Source organism: Argiope bruennichi, chromosome 3 (assembly GCF_947563725.1).
Source record: "Argiope bruennichi chromosome 3, qqArgBrue1.1, whole genome shotgun sequence".
Taxonomy (NCBI): domain Eukaryota; kingdom Metazoa; phylum Arthropoda; class Arachnida; order Araneae; family Araneidae; genus Argiope; species Argiope bruennichi.
The window spans coordinates 58,035,812-58,047,475 of NC_079153.1; the positions used below are offsets into that span (position 1 = coordinate 58,035,812).

An 11,664-nucleotide genomic window follows, 5' to 3' on the forward strand; every position below is an offset into this window, starting at 1 on the left:
CGAGTGCCAGTCCAACCGAAAGGTTGGACTCAGTCTTTTTTCGCCAATGCAATTAAAAAGCCTCATTTTTATTCACAATCTGGGTTTTTTCAATTCGTTTTCTTCAACTTAAATTCATTCCTGCCAGAGTGTTAACAAAATATTTAGAAAGGAAGATACCTGTTCCAAATGCTACTTTAAATAAATCAGAAACGGTAGAAACTTACAAAGCAGTACACAATTATGAGACACTAAAAAAATAACATTATTCAAATATAATCGTATTTCGCCTTTCAAGCATGCACCGTCAGCTAAAGAGAAAAATACTAAAAAAAATTCCTGTAAAAATTAACAGAAAAAAAAATCGGAACCCAAACAATAAAAATTAGAAAAATGAGAAAATTCTCAATGAACCGAACAAGCCACGGGCATGAAAAAAAAAATTGAAAAACAATATCAAAAAAATATCGCAAATAGTACTACTAATTGTTGGACAATGTCTCTTTTCAAGTGAAATTAAAATCAATGCATTTAACGATAAGAGATTTTGTATGAATGTCGGCTTCAACTTGGTACTCTTCCGTTCTGTCAGATTTTGCAGTGAAATTTTAAAAATTAGAAACGTTCTAAAATCGATATTTTAAACCGATTCTTGAAAAAGAATTTTTAATGCATTTTTCGCCACTATATGGCGCCACTAGATCAATAATCTTTATACTGTTTCCATCAAAGCAAATGCACAGTTGGCTATAAAAATATAATTTATAGTGTCCAGAATCTTTTAAGTTTCATAGAAAACTGAAGCAATGTCAAAAATTCTTCGAATTTCAATTGTTGTTACGTCTTTATGTAGCAGACAAAAAGTTCCCGATCGGCTGGGACCGTTGGCGTGGTCCTGTAATCCAGCCACTCTGGAGGTCAAGGCTGAGTATGGCTTGAGGTTGGGGGTTCTGTCCTCGACTTTCCCATGTTGATCCGGCGTCCGCGCTAAGCACGGTGTCGATATGGTTGATCTGGGGGAGCTCGGGTTAACCAGGTCGACTAAGGAGGTGCGGATCGGCTAAGGCTGAAACGGAGCAGGCAAAAGTACCCGCATCGTGTAGCAACGGGATTGCGCCTGTGAGTGGGGAGCTAGTGCCAGCCTATCCGAAAGGTCTGACTCAGTCTTTTTCCGCCAATGCAATTAAAACGCCTCATTTTTATTCAGAATGTGTGCTTTTTCAATTCGTTTTCTTCAACTTAGCCTTTATGCTTCGGCAGCCCGAACTCAGAAAATTTACTTTGAATTTCGCTTTCATGGAGAAAAGCTCGAAGATGGTTTCCCTTTCTTTTAAAGACAATTTTTGGAAATTGCCTTTCCGATTTCGACCACCCATAGTGGTAATTGGTCATCTGTTCTCTCCGTTGTAACCAGGTTGCCTTTTTTTGAGGTTTTACCACGTCTTCACTCTAGAAAAAGCTTTTTATCACAGTTTTATTTTTTTCTGAGATATTAGTTTACTATCTTTTTAGGAGAAAGTTTTGAATAAAATATTATGACATTAAATAAATTGTAAATAGGATGACTTCTGTATTTTTGTTTAGCACATTAAACAAAATATTCAAATTTTCAATCATATTTGTAATTAAATAAATTTCTGAAGCATTACTGAAGCTGTAAATTTAATTCTTATAAAGCTTGAACATATCATTGTTAATTTTATTTTGTTATTCTTCTAACTCTGCAATTTTTATAAAATGTGACGATTTATATATCATGCATAAAGATCCTAATTGTTTATATTTCCTTTTTAAAAATATTCCCAATTCATTGTGCATCACACAGATAACAATCATCTGCTGTTTTGCAGATTAAAATATCTTTGAATGTATTAATGCTAATATATTGTGCTCACAGAAATCGAATATAATTTTTATTCCTAACATAGTTCCAACGGTTTTTAATATAATTACTAGTAACGTTTTCTTATTCTATTGTCCATTCTTATAATTTATAGTAATTCTTTTTTTTTTTTTTTTTTTGTTGTTGTTGAGAATTTCAGTTACTTATTGCAGGCAGTATTTTTGAAAACTATGCTTAATTTTGCAGACAATAAATACCTGAATTATAACAAAAAATTATTTTTCTGCAGAAAAATTTACTAATACGTAGGTAATCACCAGATTTAAGACAATTAATTTTTTAAAAGTAAGATTAGATATAGTTTACTTAGAATTCGATACATAAGATTACATTGCGATAATATTACGCTGAAAAGTAATTAACAAAAAACTTTTTGAAAAAACTTAAAACAATATATCTGGCATTCTGAATGATCAGAATTCGTTATTAAATACAAGTTTTACTAGCAGCTAATTTAGATTATATTTCAGAAATGCTTCAAATTAAATCTAGAATTCCTGACTTTTTTATGCAGCTACTTGATTTTATTTCAATACAAATATTTCTGGAATAATTTAAGTGTCTAGTAACTACTCAGTGGATTGAAATGAAGGTACTGTTTGTCTACCTCAAGAATAGCTCCCGCCAATATGTCTACGATAGTCTGTTGCCGTGGAAACAAGACCTGCTCTATTTTCAATGGGGGATTTAAAAAGAAAGGCATCCATTTTGGCTTACTGATCGCCTTGATGACGTATTGGCGATTTTTTTTAATTGATTTATAAAGAATGAAAAAAAAAATGTTTAATATATTAATTATATAATAATATTTAAACTTTTAGACATAAAAATGAAATATTAATGAATATGCAGTAAAGATGAAAATTATTACAATAAAAAAGTAATTATTTAACTTTTTAATAATTGTTTAATATTTTCATAACTATTAATAATTATCAAGGACTTTAGATTATTAATAAAATGACAGAACTTCGTTGATTATTAAACTTTCAGCATGTATTTTCCAACAATTTTTAAGGCAAAACAGTTTTAAAAATAAAATAAAATAAAATACCGTCTATCTTTCGAAAATAATGTTCATTCAAGCATTTCAAAATCCTCTAAATCACTCTCACAAGTTTTGGTTTCTTCTGAATCAGAATCATCATTGGTATCAATTTGAAATGACAGTTCGTCCACTAAATCTTCTAACAGTCCATCTTTCTCCCAATAATTATTTTCAAGCTTTTCTACGTTTTTGCAATGCGCTGCCCATTCTGCCGAAGTAACTTCAGTGATAGCTGTTTGAAGAAGAGATTTCAGATTGTTCAAACTTAAATCGCCAGTAACATTTCGTTCCTTTATTATTCTTTTTACAGAGGACCACACAAATTCGATTGCGTTCAAATCGCAATGATAAAGGGGTAGTCGGATAACTTCATGTCCTTCTTTCTCTATTAAATTATCAATTTTATAGACAATTTTCTTTGGACGATTACTGTCTATAAGAGAGAACAGTTCCGCTTTTCGCATTTTTTGATCGCAGGGTAATTCCGTTGTTTTTCAACCAGTCTATCATAACTTTTTTTGTAGAATACTTCGTTGGAGTGGGGTTTTCGACAGTTGTATGATACGATGCATTATCCATGCATGCGACACTGTTTGGTTGCAAATTTGGAAGAAGTTTTTCCAACACCCATTTTTTAAAGTTTTCATAGTTCATTTGCCCGTGATAGTCGCCGCTTTTTGTTGATGCTTTATATACTAGTAAAGCACCCATAAGGAAACCCGTTGATGACCCAGTATGAACAACTATAAGTCTATTTTTCGAATTAACATTTGCTATAGCTCCCAAAACTGTATCATCTTGCCAGCATTTCTTAAATGTCAAATTGCTGTCTACCCAAGTTTCATCAATATAGACAATCGGTCGTCCAGCTTTCCTGTGACATCTCATTTCTCTCAAATATCTGTGTCTCCAAAAAACAATATTTGGTCTTTCCATGAGTACTTTTCTATTATTCACGCACTTCTTCCATCGGAAATTCATTGAATGTAAGACTTTGCACAATGTGTCTTTTTGCCACGAAAATCCAATTTTTTCTTTCAACACGGGTAGTAATTTTCTGAGGGATGGTACTTTCCTTTCTTTTATGTAAAAGTCTTGAATTGTTTGCCGTATAACACACTTGTCAAAGTTGTCTATTTCACAGTTTCGCTTACTAGGTCTTTTACGGTATTTACCGGGTGATTTTAAAACTGTCGATGAGCCCGATGATGAAACTTCCTTTCTTATTTTTTTTATTGTAGCTTCAGAAATTCCAGTTGCTTGAGAAGCCCTTTTCAGAGCTTGTGGGAGTGAAATTAACGCAGATTTCGATGAAGCTTCATTGGAACAAAATTCCGCAATATTATATACAATTTTACGTGCCTGCGATTTCAAAATTCCACCCTTCCTTAACTTAAAGACCATCTTGCAGGTTTAGCAAAATAGCAAAATCAATTTAACCAGTAAGGAACAAATAATTTTAAAAGCAAAAGCAAAATAAACACAAGGATAAGATAACGAGTGCAACTCTTTTAAATCCAAGAAGACGAATGACGTGATGTAACCTTTAATTCCGCCAATTCCCTATACCCTTAATCCCCATTAGAAATGAACTAGTCTTGTTACTACAGCGACCGCCACTAGATAGACTTCTTGGCGAGAGCTATTCTTGTGATAGACAGACAGTATAAAGATTTTAATATTTCTCTTCTGATATAGAAAAACTACTAATTATTATTTTGATATATTTTAAGAACCTCCTTCAATATTTTAAAATTAGTATTATAACTTTTAATGAATGATTAATTATAAATTAATAAATTAATCGATTTCATAAGTTATGAAAAATAATGGTGAAACCGACACCTTACTTAAAAATCAAAACCAAAATGTATTTTTAGCAGGAATGTATCCAGTTCAAGTAAAATTTAAAGCTGAAAAAAATTGTGGGTCGTTTTTAATACTGTGTTAGACTAATACATTAGTGACTGGGAAGTATAAATGCCCAAGGTTTCAGTAAGGGAGGGGGAGGGGTAAGCATGAAGACAAAACAAAATGTTTTGTCACTTTTCAATGCAAAATGTAATGACAGAGTGAAAAAAAAGAAACCGAGGTTCCATTTAGTGTTTCTGCATCAATTGTGACGAATGGGAGCGAAGAAGTAACAATTTGTCTAGGGTGCCGATTACTTTCATAATACCATTCCGTCAGAAATGAAACTTAAAAGTTATTCTTCTTGTTCAAATGATTAGTAAACTCTTTCTAGTAAATACTTGGTTCAAATATTTAGACAAATAGATGGGCCCAACTATAACCATATATTTTTATAAAGTTACAAAATTATATTAAGTTAAAATATTAAGGAATTTATAAAGTTAAAAAATTAAGGAACAGGGGAAAAGACGAAAGTTTACAATGAGTATTTCTCACAAATGAAATTATGAAAACTCATTCCATACATCTTAGGAATGTTACTTAAAAAAAAATGCCACCAAAGTAGCTTTCACAGGACTTAATAGCGGCAACAATAATTATAACAACTGCTATACTCTGTTTCGCCCTAACTTGGCAGTATTGTAAAAGGTAGAAAATGTAACGCTCCGCTTTGGGAAAGAGTTCCCCATTAATTACGACTTTAAAATAGTTAAAATGCGCAGAAATTTATCAAATTATATCATAAATTACAAAAATCCTTTTTTTTATCAATATGTATTTAAAATTATTCTCAAGTTAGGAGTGCTTATCTGTTAAGCATTTTGTAAATAAAGCGAACGAATTAAACTAAAAGATTGACATAATGAATTCCACTTTGGCTAGAACCGGTCTTCAAGGTCAAATATTTGGCGCGCTTTTCTTTTACGTCACCGCCAACTCAGCTTCATTCAGTTCGCAACCGTTATAATCTTTCGTACTTTTTTATTTTCGCTTTTTTATCAGCTGATATTTTTGATACTATTAATCACATTAGTAGTTACTAGTTTTGATTGTTGAATATTTATTCGATTCGTTATTTCTATTCACTTCTAAAATGCCTGAAAAAGAAAAAGTGTTACAACTGACTACACTGTGCACACCTTCAAGACGAGTGAAACCAACAAAAAGTGCAGCATGCAGAAACATATTAAATGTTTATTCTCGACTCCGAAAAAACCCTCAAGATTCTATCAATCAAATCGTCGATAAAGTTTCGCACCTTACAGGTGTTTTGCAATGAACAGTTTTCCTTTAGAAAAAAGAAATAAAGGCATCCAGTCCTTTAAGTACCCCCTGGAAAGAAACGACCAGGCTCAGTAGTTAAACATTCAGGTTTTGTAAAATAGGATGATTTTACATTACCCTGTATTTGACGAAAAATCCATGCATATTTTCGTAGAAATGAGATCCCAACATTAGATAAAGTTTTAAAAGATGTGAACGATGATACAGATATCTTTTCGAAAAACATTAGCCGAACTACGCTTTACCGAATATTGAAAGATTTAGGGTTTTTTTTTTTTTTTTTTTTTTTTTTGAGAAACGATGAAACGAAATGAAATAACATTAATGATTTATTAAAATAATGTATCAATAATATTGAAAAAATAAGGAAAATAAGGAAACAATTAATTCTCGGATAAAGTGATAATATAATAGAGTAAATAAATATTTACTATTTGGCGAAAAATTTGCGAGATAAAGTTTCGCCAGCGATCTGCATTTCTAGTAACTTTGTACTTTAAAGTAACCCAGTTCCCCTGACAACGACTGCGATTCGGCATGCCTAGAATATACACTACTGCCAAGTTAGGGTGAAACAGAGTATAGACGAAATCTTCTGACCCTAAGAGGTGCGACATAAAAGGGCAAGGATTTTGCAAGGCAATTAGGGTTCAGCTGGAAAGTTCAAGCGCGGGAACGAAATTCAAACTCGTTCCTGGTACAGCAGTTGTGCCGAGCCGTAAGAAAAGTTAAAAAAAATCTGGTGCAACAGTTGTACCGGCCATAATCTAGAGGTTAAATTCATTCCTGCGAGAGTGTTAACAAAATATTTAAAAAGGAAGATACCTGTTCCAAATGTTACTTTAAATAAAACAAAAAAGGTAGGAACTTACAAAGTATTACACAATTAAGAGCCACTGAAAAAAATTACATTATTTAACATAATCATATTTCCCTTTCAAGCATACACTGTCAGCTAAAGAGAAAAATTTAAAAAAAGTCATGTACAACTTAGCAGGGGAAAAAAAAAAAAAAAAAAAAAAAAAAAAATTGGAACCCAAACCATAAAAAAAAAAAAAATGTAAAATTCTTAATGGAACAAATAAACCACGGGCATAGAAAAATAGTAATAAAAATTCAAAAAAATTCACTAATACTAATCCTAATAGTTGGAAAATGTCTCTTTTCAAAGAGAAATGAAAATCAATGCATTTAACTGGTAAGAGATTATGTATGATTGTTGATTTCAATTTGTTACTCTACCGTACTATCAGATTTTACAGTGAAATTTCAACAGTTAAAAACGTTCTAAAATTGGCATTTTAGACCAATCCCTTAACAAGAAATTTTAAATCATTTTTTACCACTAGATGGCGCCACTATTTCAAAAAATCGTTACACTGCTTCCTTCAAAACAAATGCACAGTTGGCTATAAAAATGTAATTTGTAGTGTCCAGAATCTTTCAAGTTTCAGAGAAAACTAAAGCAATGTCAAAAGTTATCTGTATGTAGCAGGAAAAAAATTCCCGGTCGACTGGGACCGGTGGCGTTGTCCTGTTATCCGACATTTTTGGAGGTCAAGACTGAGGATGGCTTGTTTTTGAGGGTCCTGTCCTTTCCTTTTCCATGTTGATCCTGCGTCAGCGCTTAGCATTGTATCGATATAATTGATTTGGGGAGCTAGGGTTAACCAGGGCGGCTAAGGAAGCGCAAATCCTCCCAGGCTGGAAATAAAGCAGGCAAAATTCCTTTTATTGTGTAGTAATGTGTTTGCGCCAGTGAGTCTGGAGAGAGTTGAACCCATACGGTTTGTTGGGTTTAATTTTTTTCTCCCATACAATTAAAACGTATACATGTTGCTGACAATGTCAGGTTTGCAAGATTATTTTCTTCAACTTTAATCAATCCCTTTTTTTGAGATGTTTGATATAATTATAAATTAGATACATTTTTTCCCTGTTACTTTAAATAGAATAGAAAAGTTAACTCTTCAAACCTTAATTACACCACTAAATTGCGCCATAAAATAATCATATTTTTACTCAATCACAAAATCGCCTTTTAAAAATGTAAAATCAGGGATTGATAGAAAAAAAAATCCTGTAAACAAAAATAAAATCATTGTACAGAATAACACAAAATTGAAAATTATATACTAAGATTTCCAAATAAGACTCAATTAGTCATCATCTAATGATACAATTATATGTCACCTTTTAAATATACATTGTCACCTATAAAAAGTAAATAAAAACTGAAAACGTAAAAAAATGAATGTATCTCATCGGAAACAATCTGTATTCAAATTCTGAACATACAAAATAAGCAAATTTTGAACTGATTAAATAAGCCACGGAATTAAAAAATAAACTTTCAATAATTCAATTATGCCAATATTACTCGAGATAGTTTGACTTAGTCGATTTTTAGTGAAATTAAACTGACTGCATTATACTAAAAGGATATATCGTAATATTGTTTGTTCCAACTTGGATCACACCACAGACCACTTAGACCAGAGTATGAAATTTTCAAGAGACATTTAAAAAATAGCATACATTTGTTAAAAAAGAATACGTTAAGCAAAAAGTCGAATACGCTATTTAAAGTCCAAGACTTGGCACGGTGATTTTTGCAATTATTATTATTAATAATTTGCCTTTCTAAAATGCTCATTTAACTGAATTCGAATATCTAGAATCTGTCTACTGTCCAAGAAACCGATTTGGATGCTTAAGGATCTCCGAATTTCCAAGTTTTTACTTCTTTAGGCAACACAACAAAAGCCACAGTTCAACTGTGATTATTGTCGTCTTTCTGCAATCCATCTCTTTTGAAGGTCAAGACTGTGGGTGTAAGACTGTAAGCTTTAGTTTGAAGATTTCGTTCACACATTTCCTATGGTGATGAAGCGTATGCCAGGACCTCTGTGTCGATCTGATTTATTTGGGATACCCCCGGATATACAGATAGAATAAGAGGCGATGTTCTGCCCTGGCCATCTGAGGAGCAGACAATTGCCCCCGATTTCCGTAGTAGAAGAATTGCACCAGTAAGGGAAGCAAGTGGCAGTCCATCCGAATGATGAGACTTTTTTCCGATAACATTAAATTGCTTGCCTTTTACTTCCAATGCGGATTTTATAAGATGAGTTTCTTCAACTTAAGTCCAAGCAGGTTGTTAAATTTTTTAAAAAAAATTACGAAATATCGTAATTATGTTAATTGAAATGGAGCATTGATATAGAAGTGTTGAAGAATAATAGATCAATTGATGACCCGACTAGTCAATTAGTTATTTAGGAAACAGATATAATATTGAAAAGATATGCAGTGAATTAAATATCGATTTAATTTATGAGATATTCTTTTTCGAGGAAAAATACCAAAGTATATAAAATTTTACCGGTTTTTTTTGTAACAATAAAAATTTTACTTTGTGACTGGTAATGTTGGCGTGTTCCATTAATCATTTGCTTTGAAGGTGTAAATAGGTTTCTGCTTGAGTTAGGAGTTGTGTCTTCATTTTTCTTGAGGGTTACACTTTACAACTCTGTAATAGAAATGAATCGTAGATCCGGCCGATAATTTTAATACTCATAACCAATGCTTTCGAAAACATCGTAAAAGAGATTTCTTTGAAATTTCTATAGTTTAGATGAGAAAAAAAAAAAAATCCTTCAACATCTTACATGCTGGAAAATATTTGTGATCAGTAAGGATATTGTGATTATGTTGTTTTTCCCTTGGTAATAACGTCTAAAAGCTACGAAATTATGATATTAATGTATTTATATAACTTGTGTTAAATTGTATTTCCATTCATGGTTATAATTTTTTTTTCTTCATAATTATAAACTAAGTAAACGGCAATATACTCTTATGAAACTCTTTGTTATTCATTTTGGATTCATTTTTTGTTTTATATTTTTCTTTTAAGGACATGCTGATTACTGGGCATATTTTAAAATTGAATATAAAATATGATTATTAGTGAAGTAATTGGCTATTTGAATTCAAATCAGCCCTGATTTCAACTTAAAGTCAAGCTCCCTCATCGTAAAAGAGTTTTTAATTACGTATTAAAATGTTAATATCGTTTTATTATAAATTTTTTTATATCGAAAAAACAACATAAAAGTTTTAGAAAATAAATCTGAAGCATTTATTTCAAACGAACAGTTACAGAATAGTTATTTTGGACAAAGCACTTTCAGTGTATCTGCTTTTTGTTGAGAAAACCACATTCCAAACGGTTCTCCAATTCATTTAGCATCATTTATAGAAGAAACTGAATGGTAGTTTGATTCTTATTGGACTTTAAAGTATACCTTCTGAATATGCGCAACATTTCTGTCGATGCATTTGGTTCAACATCAATTTTTCTTTTGAAAGCAATTCCAATCAACAAAGATTTTTTTTCTACTTCTAAATTTTTCGTACACCATTTTAAATTGCTGCTTCGAGATGGATTGAGGGTTTTTTTTCCTTATTTTCAAAATGTTAATTTAGACAATAGACCTCTTCGGTGGTAGGTGTCATTTCTGTATGGCAAAATTAATTTTAACATTCTAAAATTTGCAAACATAAATTAAGCATTACAATTAAGTAATCGTTCACGTTTGCCTCTAATAGAAAAAAAAAGTGATGCGCATTAATGATGCGATGACTTCTAGATATTGGATGTCATTCAAAATATTAAAAAAAACATCCTCAAAATTTAGCATAAAATTTGTTGTTAATGGAGTTATTTGTTCTTTTGATGTAGAGCGCCATCTATGGATTAGAACTAGGAGATTTTTTTCAATAATCGGAGGAGGGTAAGAGGATCTTTTTCATCATGCAAAGCATATAAGTGTGAAGCACATTTTCTATACTAATTATTTAAATATGTTTAATATTAAAATATTCCAAGAACTTTAAAATCAAGCTATATTAAAAAAAAATTATTTATTAATGTCTTATTGGCTTAAAACTCGTTTCTTCGAATGATATCAATTTTGCTAGAATTATAAAGCAGTAATTCTATGGAAGAGGAATTCGGAGTCTTCGAACAAACTGACTTTTCTTTCACTGTCTCTGTTTCATATATTGTGGTATTACTTCACCAATAATATTCAATTCAACTTTAAAAAAAAATTCCTATATAATACCATTTGAAATCTGATATTCTCTATTCATTCACTTTAATTTTGTTGACTAATCTGTAGAAAAAAGGAAAATATATCTATGATGCCAGAATTGTGAGATAATTTTTTTTTTTTTTTTGGAAATCTATTAATATTTGGAATATGTATTTAAAAAGGTAATTAAATTAATTATAAAGAAAGTTTTATTTTTTTTATATATTCTATATAACCCACCTTCTTTGTGCATAATGGTGTGGTGAATAGCATATAAGCCAGTTAACAACTACGCTGCACGAGCAATTGCTTTTGTATCGTGGCCATGTTATTGGACTGCAAACCACAAGGTCCCAGGTTCTGTCCTCGCTCAATTTCAATTCGCCACAATGGCATAATAAGAAAGACAAATGGTTTATAAGTTAGTGCAGATG

The 11,664-nt window shown here is 31.4% G+C and overlaps 1 protein-coding gene across 1 annotated transcript; it reads right to left on the reverse strand.

Annotated features, from left to right (window-relative positions):
* Positions 1-2,959: 2,959 nt before the first annotated feature.
* LOC129962851 (uncharacterized) lies at positions 2,960-3,394 on the reverse strand. Its single transcript, XM_056076850.1, has one exon. It carries the CDS (start codon positions 3,392-3,394, stop codon positions 2,960-2,962), a length of 435 nt encoding a protein of 144 aa, XP_055932825.1.
* Positions 3,395-11,664: the final 8,270 nt, after the last annotated feature.